Source organism: Hylobates moloch, unplaced genomic scaffold, assembly GCF_009828535.3.
Source record: "Hylobates moloch isolate HMO894 unplaced genomic scaffold, HMol_V3 SCAFFOLD_15, whole genome shotgun sequence".
Taxonomy (NCBI): Eukaryota; Metazoa; Chordata; class Mammalia; order Primates; family Hylobatidae; genus Hylobates; species Hylobates moloch.
The window spans coordinates 4,680,289-4,700,027 of NW_026652290.1; the positions used below are offsets into that span (position 1 = coordinate 4,680,289).

The 19,739-nt window shown below is 55.1% G+C and overlaps 1 protein-coding gene and 1 long non-coding RNA gene across 2 annotated transcripts; one reads left to right on the forward strand and one right to left on the reverse strand.

Annotated features, from left to right (window-relative positions):
* Positions 1-2,775: 2,775 nt before the first annotated feature.
* On the reverse strand, positions 2,776-6,058 carry SOCS3 (suppressor of cytokine signaling 3). The gene is made up of 2 exons (XM_032176508.2): positions 5,731-6,058; positions 2,776-5,168 (listed from the first exon to the last, which is right to left on the reverse strand). Exon 2 carries the CDS (start codon positions 5,078-5,080, stop codon positions 4,403-4,405), a length of 678 nt encoding a protein of 225 aa, XP_032032399.1. The 5' UTR covers positions 5,081-5,168; positions 5,731-6,058; the 3' UTR covers positions 2,776-4,402.
* Positions 6,059-6,428: 370 nt separating this feature from the next.
* On the forward strand, positions 6,429-11,222 carry LOC116482953 (uncharacterized). The gene is made up of 4 exons (XR_004252132.1): positions 6,429-6,755; positions 7,751-7,806; positions 8,641-8,719; positions 10,784-11,222. It is a non-coding gene; the product is annotated as an uncharacterized LOC116482953 (long non-coding RNA).
* The last annotated feature ends 8,517 nt before the right edge of the window (positions 11,223-19,739 follow it).

Below are 19,739 nucleotides of genomic sequence, written 5' to 3' on the forward strand. Positions count from 1 at the left end.
TGTCGCTTCCCTTCTCTGGGTCTCAGTTTCCTTGTCTGCAAACCCAAAGGGTTGGTCCAGTCTGATCTGAAATGGAAAGATATACCAGGCGCGGTGGCTCACGCATGAAATCCCAGCACTTTAAGAGGACGAGGTGGGCAGATTGCTTGAGCTCGGGAGTTAGAGACCAGCTTGGGCAACATAGCAAGATCCCATCTCTAATAAGTAGTACAAAAATTAGCCAGGTGTGGTGGTGTGTGCCTGTAATCCCACCTACTAAAGAGGCTGAGGTGGGAGGATCACTTGTCCTCTGGCAGTTGAGGCTGCAACGAGTTGTGATCCTGCCACTGCACTCCAGCCTGGGTGACAGAGCTAGACTCTATCTTAAAAAAAAAAAAAAAAAGAAGAAGAAGTGGAGAGACAGAGGAAGATTGGGATGGGCAGTGGTCTGGAGGAGGGAAATGAGTCTTCTTGCCTTTGCAACTCCACAAAACCAAGCTTCAACCTCCCTGGGGTGGGCAGGGAGAGCTACTTCCTCCCTGGCCAGAGAAGATCAAATTCTTTTGCTAGCATTCTATGAACACTGGACACCCTGGCCAAACAGCTAACTTCTGGGTCAAGGACGGGGACCCAGTGGCTGGGCACAGTGGCTCATGTCTGTCATCCCAGCACTTTGGGAGGCTAAGGCTAGCAGATTGCTTGAGTTCAGGAGTTCGAGACCAGCCTGGGCAACATGGTGAGACCCTGTCTCTACAAAATATACAAAAATAAAAATAAAAATAACTGGCCATGGTGGTGTGTGCCTGTAGTCCCAGCTACTCAGGAGGCTGACGTGGGAGGATTACCCAAACCCGGGAGTTCAAAGCCGCAGGGAGCTATAATCTCGCCACTGCACTCCAACCTGGGTGACAGAGTGAGACCCTGTCTCAAAAAACAAAAAGTACAGGGACCCCAGGTTCACAGTTCCCTCATGGCTGTTATTCCAATGAAAAGGGGAACTCTGTGCAGCTGAAGGCAGTGGTGGCTGACCAGCAGACCCCAGGGCGAGGAAGACCCATCGTCCTTCTGGAAGGCACTGGGGAGCCACACCCCACTGGCCCCCTCACTTACACTTGCGCTTTGGGAAAGTGGCCCTACCGGGGTCTGCGTTCCCAGTCTGGAGTTCCTTCATGATGCCTCTGGTGTGGCCCCCACATGCTCTGTCCCCTCAGCTGCCTCGTGCCTGGCCTGGCCCCTTCTCGTCACTTCAGGTTATTTTCTCCAAAAGTCCCAGGAAATAGGAAAGAAAAACGACTTTGTTTATTTACTCTCTGTTGCCTTTTGGACCCCGATTCCTGGAGCAGTATATTGGGTGCAAGGGGGCCAGGAAGAGGTTCTGGTATTTGTGTCACCTTTGACAGATGAGGGCCCCTGACTTGGGGTTAACACTCATTTCCCAGCTGTCAGGTCATGGGGATCGGAGGAGAAGGAAGCATGAAAGGAGAATACCTCAAAGAAGGTGGTTTTGTTTTTGGTTTTGGTTTTTTAAATTGAGACGGGGTCTCGCTATATTGCCAAGGCTGGTCTTGAACTTCTGGGCTCCAGCCCTTAGCCCACCTCGACCTCTCAAAGTGCTGGATTACAGGAGAGAAGATGTTTTTTGCTATTAGAAGAACCCTAGTGCTGAAACCCCAGAGTTGGGGGGAAGGGTACTAACCTCTTGGTTTTAAGGAGGGACTCACTCCGGGGGCAGGTATATGCTGAGTGTATAGAGAGGCAGAGAGGCATGGACTCTGGAAACCAAATGCTCCTGGGTTCCAATCCTGTTTTCCCCATATTCCCAAGTGGTGTGCCCTTGGCCAGGTTGCTTAACCTCCCTGAACCGGAGTTGCTGCCCCTACTTAGTTGACAAATATTTACTGAGCACCAATCTAGGCACCAGAAGTGACCAGTCCAAGTCCTGGCTCACATGGGGCACATGGCCATGGGGATGAGAATGCCTGCCTTGTGGGAGCAGGTGGGATGCTTAATCCAGGTAACCTCTAAGTGCCCCTTAGTGTTTGAGAGTGACTAAAAATAGATGGGCTGAGGGGAGGATCCCTTGAGCCCAGGAGTTGGAGACCAGCCTGGGCAACATAGCAAACCCTGTTCCAAAAAAATATAGAGATGAATAGATGGGTGCTTTTTGGGAGGAGGGTGATCCTGTCCGCTGCTCAGATTGGGGCCCCTAGGAATGGGGAAGGGAAGCAGGCATGGGGAGCAGTGGCCAGGAAGCCCCTGAATGCCTGGGGTCCTGTGGTGGTGGGGGGGGTGGGGTTCCACCTGCATGCAAGATTTGCTTCAGGACCACCCCTCCCCCGACTTCCAGTGAACCTGGCTAGACTGAGGTCATAGGTCACCACGAGGACCCCATGTCTGGGCTTTCTCGGAACGACTCCCTGCCAAGGAACCAGAGCGCCTCTAATAGCCTGGTGCCTCTAAAAGCTTTGACCACAGCTCAGCTTGCTCCCTGCAAGCCCTTTGAAGGGCTTCCTTCGAACTTGCTTTGCATATTCTGGTCAGATCTGAATCAGACTTGCAGGAATTACCCCTCTCGGTAAGTCTAGGTGGCTGCCTTAGCTTGTCAGTGACACACGGGGCAGGCGTGCTGACGTAAGGCTGAGACGTATTCGATTCCAGCGAGGGGGCAGAGCCACCACCCTCTGCAGCTCTCTTCCTCCTCTCCGATGCAGAGTGTGGGTGTGGGTGAAAAAGAAAGCAAGGCACGGGGTGGCAGGGGGCGGGGGCCACGGGGGTGGAGAAAAGGCTCAAGTCATGTTTTTCATTAAAAAATAGTGCTCTTTATTATAAATTACTGAAATGTTTCTTTTCTGAATATAAATATAAATATGTGCAAAGTTTGACTTGGATTGGGATTTTGTTGAGTTCTTCAAGCATCTCCTAATAGCCTCAAGGGCCTGAGTAGGGGGGAGGAGAGAGGACTGGAGGTGGAATCTTTATAAAAGACAGAGTGATTGAGGCAGATTGTAAACATTATTAAAAAACAAGAAACGAACAAAAAAATAGAGAAAAAAACCACCCCAACACACAACTGCCCTGTCCAGCCCAATACCTGACACAGAATACTTTGTGTTTGTTTAGTTGCCCCCCCCACAAACAAAAACAAAAACAAAAACAAAAAACTGTTCCAGGTAATTCCATCGCTGCTACATTCCTGTAAGTTGTCACAGATCAGTGCTATGGCAGAGCGGGAGCACCCGGGGTGGCAGCAGTCCAGCCTCTCCAGTGACCTCCAGCCTCCCCCACCCAGGCAGGAGGGAGGGCTGTGCAGGGCTAGGGGCAGTGGGACCTGGTGGCTCTGCTCTGACCACGAGGCGCCTGACTGGCCAATACTTACTGGGCTAACGTTCCCAGTGCTCAGCTGGGAGGCCTGGGTTTCCGCCCCCTCCCCACTTCCCTGGCTGTGGGCTGGCTGGGTGCCCTCCAGTGAGTCCCTCAGCCTCTCCACGCATCCAGGCTGAGTATGTGGCTTTCCTATGCTGGGTCCCTCTCCATGGGACAGGGAGCATTTAAGGCGAATCTCTTAGCCAGACATAGTCAGGAGGCACAGAGTAGAATCCCCTGTCTTCTCTACCAGGAGCCTGTGGTGAAAGATGTCCCGACTCCTCCATCCTCCCGCTCCATCCACCCAGGTACAGGAAGGTATAGTATGAGTAGAAAAGGAGACCAGCTGACCAGCCCATCCATCCCCTCCAAATGTCGCTTCCCCCTTAAAACGGAGGAAGGGCCCTGGGCTCTCAGGCACCAGGTAGACTTTGGAACCTGTGTTTTCGGTGACTGTCCCGGAGGAGAGGATGTGGGGCACCAGGATGGTTCCCTTCAGGTCACCCCAAGCCCTTCTCCCCGGAGCCAGGGAGAGGAGCATGCCACCAGGATCCTCGCCTGGGGTGGGCGGGGGGTGTGGCCATTTCCTTAGCCAGCCCGCAGCCCTGGGGCCCTCAGGACCTCTCTCTCTTCCACCTCTCCACAACCAGCTCAGGTTTAAACCAAATCAAAGAGCAAACAAGTTCCGTTGGAAAGTTTGAAGATTCCCTGGCAGTTCTCATTAGTTCAGCATTCCCGAAGTGTCCCCTGTTTGGAGGCAGAGGGGAAGCTGAGGAATTGGAGGAGAATCCACTTGTGGTTGCTATCGTCCCACCAGGCCAGCTGGCTCCTCCGGAGAAGCTGGAGACTCAGGTGGTACTCCCCCCTTCCCTCCAACACGTTCCAGGTCCGCCTGCCACATTCTGCAGGGGGAGGGCAGAGGGAGGGGCCTGTCTGCCCTCTTTCCCCCCAGAGCTACAGGACTCTCTCCTGGTTGGCTTCTTGTGCTTGTGCCATGTGCCGCGGAGGAGAGGGGACGCAGGCCCCTCTCCCGACCCATGCCCTTTGCGCCCTTTACCCCTTAAAGCGGGGCATCGTACTGGTCCAGGAACTCCCGAATGGGCCCCGGCAGCTGGGTGACTTTCTCATAGGAGTCCAGGTGGCCGTTGACGGTCTTCCGACAGAGATGCTGAAGAGTGGCCACGTTGGAGGAGAGGGGCCGGCTCAACACCAGGGGGATCTTCTCGCCCCCGGAGTAGATGTAATAGGCTCTTCTGGGGGGACTCCCAGGGAGTGGCTGGGCAGACGGCTGCTCGGGCACCTCGGAGGAGGGTTCAGTAGGTGGCGAGGGGAAGGAGGGGGCTCCAGGGGGCGGCATGTAGTGGTGCACCAGCTTGAGCACGCAGTCGAAGCGGGGCACGGGCTGCGTGCTCCGGGGATCGCTCTGCAGAGAGAAGCTGCCCCCCTCACACTGGATTCGCAGGTTCTTGGTCCCAGACTGGGTCTTGACGCTGAGCGTGAAGAAGTGGCGCTGGTCCGAGCTGTCGCGGATCAGAAAGGTGCCGGCGGGCTCGGCGCTGAGCAGCAGGTTCGCCTCGCCGCCGGTCACCGCGCTCCAGTAGAAGCCGCTCTCCTGCAGCTTGCGCACTGCGTTCACCACCAGCTGGTACTCGCTCTTGGAGCTGAAGGTCTTGAGGCGCAGGCTGGTGTCCAGGGGGCGGCTCATCCCGGCGGCGGGAAACTTGCTGTGGGTGACCATGGCGCACGGAGCCAGCGTGGATCTGCGCGGCGGCGGCTGCAGCTGCTTGGCGGCCTCCGCACAGCGGCCGCTACCGCATCCCGGGGGGCTGCGGAGAGGAAGGCGCGAGCGCGTGAGTGCCCGGAACCCTCCAGCGCGCCCGGCCAGCCCCGGCTCCCCTGCCTCCGCCGAGCGACTGGGGCACCCACTGCCCCGGGGGCCCTCTCCTGGGCCCGCGCTCCGATCCAGGAGCCTCACGGAGCCCGCACGGCTCCCGCCCCTGCCGGCAGGGTGGCCCCGGGCAGCCCCTTCCCCGGCGCGCACTGCAAGGGCGCAGCGTGGGAAACTCGCGCGCGGAAGTTAGGTCTCCAGGAGTGTGGCCGGGTGGGGAGCAGAAGGGCCCCCGGGACTGCCTGGGCGCCGCTCAGTCCAGTGGCCCCGGGCGGTGTGGACGGAGGGAGAAACCCGAGGTACGGGGGTAGGGAGGGGACAGGAGAAGCCCGAAGGCCCCAGCCGGAGTATTCCGGGAACCTGGGATCTCCGGCTTCCATCCGCTCTGCCCCTACCTCGTCACCTCCCTGCCGGGAATGACCCGGGAAGGGGAGGGGAAACCGGGAAAAGCTCCCGGGACTGAGAGAGACCCGTCCCCACGCAGCGCTCCTCCTTCCTACCTGGTCCCGAATCGAAGTCTCCGTCCTTGGGGCTGAGCCCCCTCGGGTCCCCAAGGCGACGCGGCGGCGAGACGGCCAGCGGTGGCCCGCGCTGCGCCCAGATGTTGGCGGCCGTGAAGTCCACAAAGGAGCCTTCGCGCGCGCGTCCCTCGAGCTTCCCCTGGGCGCCCGCCCTGCCCCCTGCGCACCCCCGGACCAACCGGGAGGGGACCAGGCGAGGGACCGCGGCAAGGGGCCGCGGAGGGAGCTGGCCCGGGCGGGCGGCGGGCGGCTGGCTGCGTGCGGGGCCGAAGCGGCGGCAGCGGCGCGGGGAGTCCAAGTCGGAGCCGCCGCGGAGGCCGCGCTCGCGGGTATATAGGCGGCCGCCGCGCCCCGCCCCCCGATTCCTGGAACTGCGCGGCCGGCCTTCTTGTAATGTTTAGTCACTACTCGCAGCAGAGAAAGGCTGAGCGCGGAGGGTGAGGGAGGGGCCGCGGGCGCCGAGGGCGGGCCGCGAGCAGGGGCAGGGACCGGGAGGGACGCGCGCGGAGACAAAGCACGACGAGAGGCGGCCGAGGCGGCCGGTGGGCGCGACGCCAGCCCCGGCGGCGCGTTCCTGGCAGCAGCCCCTCCCTGCCGCGCGCTCCGCCCCCAACTTCTCATTCACACTTTCCCCCCACCCCCCTCCCTTCTAAGAAGGCCAATTTCTGGCAGAGGCGGGGGCGCCGCTTCGGGAGCGCGGGCAGTTCTAGGAGGCCGACCTGGAGAGCCTCCCGGTTCCCCTTCCCCTTTTCTCGGACCCCGCAGGGACACCCCCTCGCCGCCACCCGGGCCTCCCCGAGGGCCCAATTGCGAGTCCAGGCGGCCCGGGCCAGCCAAAAGGGAAGTGGGGCTACCCCACAGCCAGGCCGCGGGGCTGAGGTCAGACCCGGGAGCCGGAGGTTGGAGACGTGCGACAGTCACCTGCGGGCAGATCCCAGAGAGAAGACCCAGGGCTGCAGGGGACGCCCCTGCGTGGCAGCTACCCAGCCTTGGCCCACTGCCAGGTTCTTTGCCAACCCTGACGCGAATGTGGAGACCCCCCTCCCCTCCCCTATGAAAACGCTTTCGGGCACTGGGGTCTGCAAACCTGGTTGGTCCGGTGTGGGTTGGGCCAGGTGCTCTCGGGCGGGCTGGAGAGCTCGAGGTGGAACGATGGCCCCAACCTACGGCCCGCGTCCGCCAGAGGGCGCCCTGGGGTCTCCTAGGGGAGTGCAGTTTGGTGCTGCGCGCCCCAGGACTTGGACTAGGCACGCCAGGGGGTCTGCGGGAATGGCTGTTTCCGGAGCTGGAAAGGTGGCCGAGAAGGGGGAATTCACACCCCAGGCTGGAGTCAGACCTGGGAATAAAATTCTAGCAGGAGAGAATTTCCGGAAAGCAGTTTTCAGGGGTTCAGGCTACTGCCAGATGGCCCACACCCCCTGGGATGTGACCCCCTTGCCTCTCTTGGGGGGGGGGGGAGGACTTGATCACTGGCAGGCAGGGGGTAGAGGGGAGGAGAGGAAGTGATTGAGGTGAAAGATTGGTTTGCTGTTGGTCACGTTGGCACCGATGTAGACAGTTTGGGCTTGGAGACCCGGGGCCAGCCTTATGAAGGATGGCAAGTTTTGTCATCTTGTCCCCAAATGGGCTGTGTGGTGCTGGAGACACCCAAGAGCTGCCTCAGTGGCATTTCGATTTTCACCTCTCGGGATGCAGAGGCTGTGGGCCTGGGGCCCTGCGCTCTTCCTAGATACCAGGGTAATGAGGTGCTGAAAGGGAAGGAAGAGACTGCCACCAGCGACAGGGAGCTTGGGATGCCAGAACCCAGAACTGGCCCTTTCGCCGGTCCTGGAATTGATAGGTGCGCACTGCCTTTGCCACTGTATCTTCAGTCCGTGCCATCACCTCTCTCCATCATGTGCTGGGGATGCTGAGATTTGGACAAGACACACAGTTTCTCTGGGCTTCTGTTTTGCCATCTGTAAAATTGGAGCCAGAACCTTTTCCTTCCCTTTGACAGGCTGAGGCGAGAGGATCACTTGAGCATACGCATTCAAGACCAGCCTGGGCAGCAAAGTGAGCACCCCCATCTCTGCAAAAAATAGAAAAAAGTTAGCCAGGAGTGGTGGCCTGTGCCTGTAGTCCCAGCTACTTGGGAGGCTGAGGTGGAAGGATTGCTTGAGTCAGGGAGGTCGAGGCTGCAGTGAGCCGTGATCGTGCCACTGCACTTTAGTCTGGGCAACAGAGTGAGACCCTGTAAAAAAAAATAATAAAATAAAATAAAATAAATAAAATAAAAAGGGCTGGGCGTGGTGACTCATGCCTGTAATCCCAGCACTTTGGGAGGCTGAGGCGGGTGGATCACGAGGTCAGGAGATCGAGACCATCCTGGCCAACATGGTGAAACCTCGTCTCTACTAAAAATACAAAAATTAGCTGAGTGTGGTGGCACATGCTTGTAATCCCAGCTACTTGAGAGGCTGAGGCAGGAGAATCGCTTGAACCAGGGAGTCAGAGGTTGCAGTGAGCTGAGATCGTGCCATTGCACTCCAGCCTGGCGACAGAGCTCTGTCTCAAAAAAAAAAAAAAAAAAGGAAGAAAGAAAAGGAAACTTTTACCATAAGAGATTTGAAATTTAAAAAAAAAAAGATTCTGCACATCAAAGCGTGATAGAAATAGAAGTAACCCAGTTAGTTCAACTCTCCCTCCAGCCTATTAGGAGAGCAGAGGAGGAAACTGGTTTATTCAACACATTTCACAAATATCGAGCTCCATGCACCAGGCACTGGGCTGGGCATTGATATATAATGATGAGTAGGACCAGGTCTTTGCCCTCACAATGCTTGCAGGGTAATGAAATGGATTCTCCTTCTCTCTGTAATCAATTCATTCTTTTTCTCATCCATTCAGTGTTACGTGGCTGCATGACCATACAGTTCTGGGCAGAGCCCAGTGGAAGACAAAGAAGACTCAAGGAATAGCCCTTGAGGTAATGGATGAGAAAGTGCTTTGTAAATTACAATGCTCTGACACAAGTCAAGTTCATTCATCCATTCCATAAACCTTTGCTGAGAGCCTGCTTTTGCCAGGCACAGGGCAAAGTGCTGGAAGACAGAAGTGCTGGGTGAATTCTGCAGGGGGATATGGCCGAGGCAATCGACATGGGGCCCCCAGGTGATGAGTGAGGAGGGAGGTGCGGGGCTCCCTGCCTACTGACTCAGGAGATCCACTGCTGTTCGGGCTCTATCACCCAGTAGCTGTGTGACTTTAGGCAATCTGCCTTGCCAGCTGTGCCTCAGTTTCCTTATTTGTAAAACGGTTGGAGAGTAGTACCTACTTCACTGAGTTGTCTGGAGCTCCCACATGCAAAATGCTTAGAGTGGTGCCTTGCACATAGGAAGTGCTCAATGCATATTAACTGTCATGATTTTGAAAGCACTGGGGAGACTTTGAGGAGAGGGAGGAGTGAGCTGAGCTGCTGCAGCTTGGGCTCATAGGGTTGGCTATGGATGTAAGCTGCCTGGTTTTGGGGAACCGTACCTCTTCTATGGAAGATACATTCCAAAAAGCTTGTCTTGAAACAGGTCAGCCAGCCACCAAGCTTTTTTTTTTTTTCTTTGAGACGGAGTCCCACTCTGTCACCCAGGCTGGAGTGCAGTGGTGCCATCTCGGCTCACTGCAACCTCCACCTCCCGGGTTTAAGTGATTCTCTTGCCTCAGCCTCCCGAGTACTTGGGATTACAGGCATGTGCCACCATGCCTGGCTAATTTTTTTGTATTTTTAGTAGAGACGGGGTTTTGCTATGTTGGCCAGGCTGGTCTCGAACTGCTGACCTCAGGTGATCTGCCCGCCTTGGCCTCCCAAAGTGCTGGGATTACAGGCATGAGCCACCGTGCCTGGCCTTCCCTTTGGCATTCTAATCTCTCCCATGGTTTCCCATCGCTTTCTGGATGAATCCAGACTCCTCGGTGCAGTGTGTGTCCCACGCTGCTCCGTGTCAGTTTCATCTGCTGCCACTGCTTCAGCGGCTGATGCCTCGTGCTATAGCTACATGGAGCTCCAAGCTGTCCAGAAGGTAACATTCCTCAGTCCTGGGTTTCTGCACATTTGCTTCCCTGTCTGGGGACAAGGAGGGAACTACCTTCCACACCTTGGCTGATTTCTACTTTTCCTTTAAAATTTGGCAGATAGTTTGGGCGTGGTGGCACGTGCCCGTAATCCCAGCGCTTTAGGAGGCTGAGGTGGGAGGATTGCTTGAGCTGAGGAGTTTGAGACCAGCTTGGGCAACATAGTGGAGACTCCATCTCTACAAAAAATTTTAAAAATTAGACGGGCATGGTGGTGCGTGCCTGTGGTCCCAGCTACTCGGGAGGCTGAGGGGGGAGGATCGCTTGAGCCCGGCAGGTAGAGCCTGCGGTGAGCTATGATTGTGCCGCAGCATTCCAGCCTGGAAGACAGAGTGAGACTCTGTCTCCAAAAAAAAAAAAAAGGAAAAAGGCAGACACTCTCAACTTCCAGGTAGCTCTTTTTGCATTAACCAAAATGTTCTGGCCGGGCGCGGTGGCTCAAGCCTGTAATCCCAGCACTTTGGGAGGCCGAGGCGGGCGGATCACGAGGTCAGGAGATCGAGACCATCCTGGCTAACACGGTGAAACCCCGTCTCTACTAAAAATACAAAAAACTAGCCGGGCGTGTTGGCGGGCGCCTGTAGTCCCAGCTACTCAGGAGGCTGAGGCAGGAGAATGGCGTGAACCCGGGAGGCAGAGCTTGCAGTGAGCCGAGATTGCGCCACTGCACTCCAGCCTGGGGGACAGAGCAAGACTCCGTCTCAAAAAAAAAAAAAAGAAAAAAACAAAACAAAATGTTCTGACTACATCTGCAGTGAGGATCTTGGGGAAACAGACTATATTTGATTTTTTTTTTCTTTTTAAGACTGGAACCTGGTACGTAGAATGAACCACTAAGTCAAGGATGATGTCGACTTCTTCTTTCCATTGTTTTTAGAGACCACAACCTGCTTTCTTCTAGAGTACTTTTTGGTTTTCCACGCAGGGCTCAGGAGCTATACAGATGGGATAGAGGGTGTGAGTGCTGGGAAGCCCCATCCACGGTTCGCTGGAGATTAGGAGGCCTGTTAATCTGAAGACAAAGGGAATGAAGACGAAAACGTTTCTGAAGATGTGAGTGGAGACACCTGGGCCTTTACAGGGTACACTCCAGAGCTGCTTCCAGGCAGGGACCCGGGCTGAGAGAAGCCAGAGCCAGAGAGTCGCAGGCTTTTGCTTGCTCTTATCTTCCCTCCGCTGGGGGGGTCGAGGGGAGATCTGGCCCCTCTGCTCTGCCCTCCTGATTTCTCGTCTAAGGGATTTAGGAGACTTTCGCCTTTTCCTAATCTCTCCCTTTGCAGAATTTCTGCGAAGTCACAATCCCATTTCCAGGCAAAGGTGCTTGGTCATAAAGATAATAAAGATATTCATTCATGATGGAGGGGAAGTACACAGTGGTTTCAGCTGCCTGTAGGGCTCCACTTACTCATGGTGTGTGACAGATGCTGAGCCCTTCCCCAAATCTCATGGATGGGAAGGAAACCTGGCGCCGCGGGGTGGTCGCGGGAAGCCGTGGCATGGCTTGGTGAACACAAGCCTGCCAGCCCGGGGGCGGATGCTGAGGTTGCCATTGTTGGTGGCTGCATCTGCAGCTGGATGGGTCAGGATGCCGGCCTCAGACCACAGCGTTGCTAAATGCCAAACCCAAGGCCTCCCTGTCTTTAACACTGCTGGGCATTCTACAGCGCAAGGAGGCAGCTGGGGCTGGACTGCCCAGTGCCTGCCATTGACTGTGCATCTTCTGCCTGTGAGCTAGTCTGCCACACCTGGGGATACATAGTGGGGAAATCAATCAGCTTCCCTCCCTTCTAGAGCTTCAGGTCTGGCGTTGGTGTCTAGAGGCAAGGGGAGGAGGCAGGGAGGCCTCTTCCTGTCTGTCCCCCTTTCTCTTGGCCAATTTGGAGGAGGTGGTGGGGGACCTGTCTCTCATCTGACTTCCTGGAAGCCCTGCCTGCTGCTCCAGTGTAGCTCTCCCAGGGCTGAGGCCTGGAACCTAGGGCTGGGCTACCTGGGGTGCTCAGCTCTGCCTCACCCCAGCCCTCCTCAGCTGCAGCCCTGGCTTCTTTTCTTACCCACTGGGATGGCCTGTGGGACTAACCTTGCAGCCTGCAGGACTATGGCCCAGATGACCTTTCCGGAGCAGGGGAAGAGTTCACAGGTCTCAGACCAGGTTGACCCTGAGCCCTCTCTTTCCTGCTTCGCATAGGGGCGGGCCAAGGGAGGCAGGGACAATGGCATTCCTGTTTGCAGGCCTTTGTTCCCGCCAGGAGGGGCCCCCGGAGCTAATAAAAAGGTTTGTGGCTCCGATGTCTAAGAGGCAGTGGAGGAGTTCTTTCAAGCCTGACATTCCAGGCCCAGCCGGCCTCTGGCATTTCCCAGAAAAACTTCGAGGAGGGGAGGGGAAAGAAAACACTTGAGGGACCCACCCACCTACCCACCGCCCGCCTTCTCGGATTCCTCGTTCCCTCTGGGGATTGGGCTGGGCCTGAGTGCCAGGACCCCTGCCCTGGGGGGCCCATTCCTCCACCCACAGAGGGGCCCTGGGAAGTGTTGAGAGGGTGAGAGTGGGTAAGTGGGGGGTGACGCTAGGAGGGTGCAGAGAGGATGAAACCTTGGGGGTGCAATGAGAAGAGAAGGAAAGTTTCTTCCCACTTTGTCAAAGAGGAATCCACATCTGCTACAAGTTTGGAGTTGGAGGGTGGGGAGTGAGGAGTTAGCTCCTAGCCAATGTCTCCTCTGACCCCAAACCGACAAACGCTGCTCTGTCCGAGGCTGGGGTGGGAAGAGTTTCTATTTGCCCTAAAGCAGCTGCGGGAACAGACATCAGGGCAGCAGGGCAGTTCTGGGAAGTGAGGCTGTGGTGAACCATCTGGGCGGCAATGCAGACGAGGCAGTGCCCAGGAGGGGGAGAGCCTGGGAGGGGGTGAGGAGGCCATGCTGTCTTTGGGAGACGTGCCTCTTGGGATGTCCTGGGCCCAGGCGCCCTTGGAGAGGCAGGAGCTGGTGGGGGACCAGCTGAGTGCAGCTGTTCGGCTCCCCCTGCAATACTGCAGTTGGGCTGGCTGCTGGAGCCAGGTGGGCACGGTCGGGTGCCCTGACTCTCCTGGGGCTCTGGGGCAGGTGCTCCTCACGACCATGGTGTGCCTGCAGTCTCTGGTCAAACCTCCTGCAGCCCGGACGTGGGCTTCCTTCTGAGCCTCTCACCCTCTGGGAAGTCCCTGCCTCCTCCGCAGTGTGAAGCACACCTGGTATGCACTGTGCCGTGCACTGATTCTTGGGCAAGTTCACATAGAAAATGATAGGCTGGGCGTGGTGGCTCACGCCTGTAATCCCAGCACTTTGGGAGGCCAACGCTGGTGGATGACCTGAGGTCAGGAGTTCGAGACCAGCCTGGCCAACATGGTGAAACCCTGTCTCTACTAAAAATACAAAATTAGCTGGGCGCAGTGGCACATGCCTGTAATCCTAGCCCCTCAGGAGGCTGAGGCAGGAGAATCACTTAAAACTGGGAGGTGGAGATTTACAGTGAGCTGAGATTGTGCCATTGCACTTCAGCCTGGGTGACAAGAGCGAAACTCTGTCTCAAAAAAAAAAAAAAAAAGTAAAAGAAAAAGAAAAAAGAAAATAATACCCTCTCTCTGGCTCCCAAGATCCTGAACCAACTTTGAAGGCAGAGAAGTGGGCTAGAAGAAGTGGGGTTGGAGTCTCCACCAAGGACAAGAAGGTGAGACTCTAAGGCGTCTAAGGTGAGACTGGGGCAGCTAGCCCCACATGTTCCACATGTTCCTTCCTCCCTTCCCCTTGCGGGCACTGTACTCACTGGGCTGGTGTTGTTCAGAGTTTCTTAACCTGGAGTACATGAACTGCCCCTTCCCAGGTTTCATACTCCCCCAACAGCCACTCCCCCGATAATTGCAAACAAAATGCTGGCGGAGGGTCAGGCCCCTGGGGGCTGCAGGACCCGCCTGGAGTCACTTCTTGTCCCTGCAACACTTGTTTTTTGTTTGACACAGTATCGCTCTGTTGCCCAGGCTGGAGTGCAGGGGCGCAATCTCAGCTCACTGCAACCTTTGCCTCCGGGGTTCAAGCGATTCTTCTGCCTCAGCTTCCTGAGTAGCTGGGAGTACAGGTGCACACCACCACGCCTGGTTAATTTTTTGTATTTTTAGGTAGAGACGGTGTTTGCCATGTTGCCCAGACTTGTCTCGAACTCCTGAGCTCAGACAATCCACCGGCCTCGCTCTCCCAAAATGCTGGGATCACAGGCGTGAGCCACCGCGCCCAGCCGTAACACTTGTTTTATACTACCATTTATTCCTTGAGTAGTTATATATATATATATATATATATATTTATTTATTTATTTGAGACAGAGTCTTGCTCTGTCGTCCAGGCTGGAGTGCAGTGGCACAATCTCAGCTCACTGCAACCTCCGCCTCCCAGTTCAAGCGATTCTCCTGCCTCAGCCTCCCGAGTAGCTGGGACTACAGGTGCCCGCCACCACGCCTGGCTAATTTTTGTATTTTTTAGTAGAGATGGGGTTTCACCATATTGGCCAGCCTCCTGACCTCCTGATCCATCCACCTCAGCCTCCCAAAGTGCTGGGATTACAGGCATGAGCCACCGCACCTGGCCTTGAGTGGATATTTATTGAGCACCTACTATGTGTCAGGGATTGAGTTAGGTGCCAGAAATTTATCAGTCTGGGATCTCATGGAGCTTAGATGTTTTTCCAGAAGGACAAGATTCTTCCAGAATTATATCGGGATTGATTAATTTTGACTGTGCTGCATATTATGAAGAAGTCCCAGGAGTTAAGGACAACCAAGGGGGATTCCCTGAAGAAGTAACACATGTAGGCTGATGGGAAGCTGAGGTCTAGAGAGGTCCCTGCCCAGTGCGAGGTCTCCCAGCCAGATCGTGGCAGAGCTCAGGCTGGTGCCCAGGTTGGTTGACCAGACTCCCAGGCTTTCCCCACACACAGGCTCGTCTGGCCTCCCTCCAGGCCACTCGGTGGCATACACAGGGGAGGGGAGGACGGGGAGCTGGCAGGCGCAGGGAGGGCCTGCTGGTGGGACAGGCATGCCCCTGGTGCCAAGTGCCCAGGCCTCTGCTGCCCACTGTCTTTTCCCATTCACTTCTACTTCACTCTCCCTCTCACCCCCCAAAGGCCTTAGCCCCCTGCTTCTAGCTCAAGCTGAAGTGGCTGTGAGCTGAGCTAAGACGACCCCACTTCGCCAGGAGGAGTACCTCACGCCTGTAATCCCAGCACTTTGAAAGGCCGAGGCAGGTGGACCATGTGAGGTCAGGAGTTTAAGACCAGCCTGGCCAACATGGCGAGACCCCTTCTCTACTAAAAATACAAAAATTAGCCAGGAGTGGTGGCGCACACCTGTAGTCCCAGCTACTCAGGAGGCTGAGGTGGAAGAATCTCTTGAATTGGGGAGGCAGAGGCTGCAGTGGAGCTGAGATTGTGCCACTGCATTCCAGCCTGGGGGACAGAGTGAGACTCCGTCTCAAAAAAAAAAAAAGAGAGAGAGAGAGAAAAGAACCCATTTAATTCTACCTGTGGGAGGTGGTTCAGGCATTTGTGGAACTTTGCAAATTGAAAACATAGTTTGTGAATACATAAGACAGCCCCATAGGTCAGCATTCAAAAGGTGCAATCAGGCCAGCCAGAGTGTTCCCCTCCTGTTCCCTGGCTTCCTGTGCCACCTGGGGCATTTTTTTTTTCTTTTCTTTTTTACAGACCAGAAGATGCAGGCTACTCTGGGCACAATGCCTATGAGTTAGCCCTGCTCTGCAAGAAGCAGCCAAAAAAAAAAAAAAAAAAAAAAAAAAAGATGCAGAGTGGTGGCGTGTGCACAGCTGAATGCAGTCTGTAGACGCAGTAGCTGTGTGGCCTATACAGAATTAAAACAATTTTTGAGACAACATTAAGAAAATCTGGAAATTTCACATCTACATTGAATCTGGAGCTTTCCTTGGAAAAACAAGACACTCTGGTAGCAGTGGGCCACATTCTGGCACATCCCCATTTGGCCCTTCAGGTGGGGCATGGGTTCCCCAGGTCAGCACAGGCCCACCCTCCAGGGTGACCACCCTCCCCTTCCTTCCCTTCCCTGCCAGGGTCTGCGGGCATTGAGGCAGCAACTCAGCCTGACCTCTGCCTCTCCCAAGCTAAAGGACAAGGAAGGCTATGGACTTCGGGGGATTTATTTTGAGTCTCTTTCCTAAATTCGAGGAGACTGGAAATAAACAAAGCCTGGCCAGGAGGAGAAGTCCAGCTCTTCCTGTCCCACTGGCCCTTCCCTCTTGGACCTCATCTTAAGCAGGTATGCTTGGCCTCTTCCTCTACTTCACTGTGGGGGCTGGGCAGGGAGAAGCTGCGGGGCGGGGGACTCCGGGATTCCCTGGGACATCACTGGGTTCCCCATGCTGCTGCAGCTCCTTGCTCAGGTGGCGCTGGCGACCCGCCATGCCACAAAAGGCTGAGATTCCCCTGAAACCGAGTGCTGCCTTTATCTCTCACCGGTGACAGAGAAACAAACCAGGATGCTCTGCCCAAAAGGCATTTCCAGAAATCTGGGCTCTGGCCTCTTGTTGATCAAATGCCAGAACGTCCTGGGCTTCTTTGTGGCGAGGGAGCCATTGAGCATGGGTGTTTTGTTTTGCAGATGACAAGATTTTCCACACTAAAAAGTTTAAATGATGAATGGAAGAGCTTTGACCAGCTCCCACCCCTGCACAGGGAGGTTGCCGATTCGAGCTTCTGTGTTTGTCAAATTTGTTCCTTACAACTTTTGGCTCTTTTGCACCTTCCCTCGGCTCCAACAGGCTCAGGACCCTAGTCCCAGAAATCCTCATCTCTTCCAGTTTTAGGGCCATACAGGTCTAGCAGGGCCCATGCCAGATACACGGCTACAGCTGTGGGGAAAGCTGTTTTTTGTCGTTTCTTTTTTTAAGTACAGGGTCTCAGGCTGGGTGCGGTGGCTCATGCCTGTAATCCCAGCACTTTGGGAGGCCGATATGGGTGGATCGCTTGAGCTCAGGAGTTCAAGACCAGCCTGGGCAACATGTCAAAACTCTGTCTCTAGAAAAAATACAAAAATTAGCCTGGCGTGGTGGTGCGCACCTATAGTCCCAGCTACTTGGAAGGCTGAGGTGGGAGGATGGCTTGAGCCCAGGAGATGGGGGCTGCAATGAGCCAAGATCATGCCACTGCACTCCAGTCTGGGCGACTGAGTGAGACCCTCTCTCAAAAAGAAAAAAAAGAAAAAAGAAAAAACCCAGGTTCTCACTCTGTCACTCAGGCTGGAGTGCAAGGGGCTATTCACAGGCGCGATCTCGTTACTGATCAGCATGAGAATTTTCACCTGTCCCTTTTCCCACCTGGGCCGGTTCACCGCCCCCCTCCTTGGGCAAGCTGGTGGAGGCCATCATATTGATGCTGAATTTAGTGCGAACACCTGATTGGCATAGTGCACTACAGCCGGAATTCCTGGGCTCAGGTGATCCTCCTGCCTCAGCCTCCCGAGTAGCTGAGACTGTAGGCACGTGCCACTGTGCACAGCAGAAAACTTTTCTAACCCAGGAGTTGGCAAACTATGGGGCACGTGCTGGAGGATGATTTTTGTAAATAAGGTTTTATTGGATCACAGCCAGGATCATTCAAATTGTCTGCAGCTGCTTTCACACCAGAGCTGAGTAGTTGCCACTGAGACCATCTGGCCTACAAAGTAGAACATATTTATTTATTTATTTGTGTGGGGTTGTTTGTTTGTTTGTTTGGCTTTTTTGAGATAGGGTGTCACTCTGTCACCTAGGCTGGAGTGTAGTGGTATGATCACAGTTCACTGCAGCCTCCACCTCCCAGGCCCAAGTGGTCCTCCCACCTCAGCCTCCCAAGTAATTGGGACCACAGGCATGAGCCACCAGGCTCAGTTCATAAAAAACTTTTTTTTTTTTTTTTTTTTTTTTTTAGAAATGGGGTTTCACTATGTTGTCCAGGCTGGTCTCAAACTCCTGGTCTGAAGCCATCCTCCCCCTTGGCCTCCCAAAGTGTTGGGATTACAGGCGGGAGCCACTGCTCCTGGCCTAAAATATTTACTATTTGCCCTTTAAGAAAACATATGCTGACCAGGCGCGGTGGCTCATGCTTGTAATCCCAGCACTTTGGGAGGCCGAGGTGGGCAGATTGTTTGAAGTCAGGGGTTCGAGACCAGCCTGGCCAATATGGAGAAACCCTGTCTCTATAAAAATGCAAAAAAATTAGCTGGGCATGGTCCATGCCTGTAATCCCAGCTACTCTGGAGGCTGAGGCATGAGAATCTCTCTTTTTTTTTTTTTTTTTGAGATGGACTCTTGCTCTGTCACCCAGGCTGGAGTACAGTGGCGCTATCTCAGCTCACTGCAAGCTCCGCCTCCTGGGTTCATGCCATTCTCCTGCCTCAGACTCCAGCTGGGACTACAGGTGCCCGCCACCATGCCCGGCTAATTTTTTTTGTATTTTTAGTAGAGATGGGGTTTCACTGTGTTAGCCAGAATGGTCTCGATCTCCTGACCTCGTGATCCACCTGCCTCGGCCTCCCAAAGTGCTGGGATTACAGGCGTGAGCCACCACCACCACCATGCCTGGCCGAGAATCTCTTAAACTCAGGGGGCGGAGTTTGCAGTGAGCGGAGATCATGCCACTGCATTCCAGCCTGGGTGATAGAGCGAGACTCGGTCTCAAAAAAGAAAACAAAACTTGGCTGGGCTTGGTGGCTCATGCCTGTAATCCCAGCACTTTGGGAGGCTGGGGCGGGTGGATCACCTGAGGTCGGGAGATCAAGACCAGCCTGGTCAATATGGCGAAATACCGTCTCTACTAAAAATACAAAAAATTAGCCGGATGTGGTGGCAGTCACCTGTAATCCCAGCTACTCGGGAGGCTGAGGCAGGAGAATCGCTTGAACCCAGGAGGCAGAGGTTGCAGTGAGCTGAGCTTGCGATTGCACCATTGCATTCCAGGTTGGGTGACAGAGCGAGACTCTGTCTCCAAAAAAAACTAAACAAAACCAAAACGTATGCTGAGCCCTGCTTGGAGGGAAAAGAAGTCTGTCTTGTGCCAGGGAGAGCTGGAGCTAGGGCTTAGTGTTGGTGGGAATGGTATCAGGGACTGCTGGGAAAGATCAGAGTAACAGCTTAGCAGGGAGAGTAGAACTTGGGGAGGTGTTGGAGGGGGGTGAAGACAGGAAAAGGGCTGGGGTCTGTGGGGAGCCTGGGGGCTCAGGGAAGCCAGCCCCAAAAGGTGGACTGAGCTTTCAGGCTTGCAAACTGATAGCAAACAGCAGGTCAGAGGTCTTCCCAGGAGGCCAAGCCACCCTTGTCCCCACCATTGATGGAAAAGCAAGACCACAGTGGTTCCCTGTTCCAGCTGGGAGGCTCCAGAGCTCACTGCATTTGGCCATGTGTGCATTCCTCACTCCAGCATGTGGAGCCCGGTTCTGGGGCCAGATCCTCTTCACAGTGCTCAGAGCACACAAAGATTCATGAGCTCGCCTTCTGATGGGGCAGAGATAAAACACACAACAGCAAAACATTAGGTCACTGTAAGGAAGAGGAAGAAACTAAAATCCTGTTATCCGGGTTGGAAAGCTGTTTCTAGGGGAGGGCGACATTTGGACAGAGCTCAGGATGAGATGAGCTGGGGGAAGGTGATTCTGAGCAGAGGGAAGAGCAAATGTAAAGATGCTGAGGAAGGCCAGGCGTGGTGGCTCAAAGTACTGTAATCCCAGTACTTTGGGAGGCCAAGGCCAGTGGATCACCTCAGGTCAGGAGTTCGAGACCAGCCTGGCCAACATGGTGAAATCTTGTCTCTACTAAAAATATGAAAAAAAATAGCTGGGGGTGGTGGCAGG

Coding starts and splice junctions, on each gene's coding strand:
- SOCS3 (XM_032176508.2), bottom strand. CDS start 5,080: ATGGTCACCCACAGCAAGTTTCCCGCCGCCGGGATGAGCCGCCCCCTG.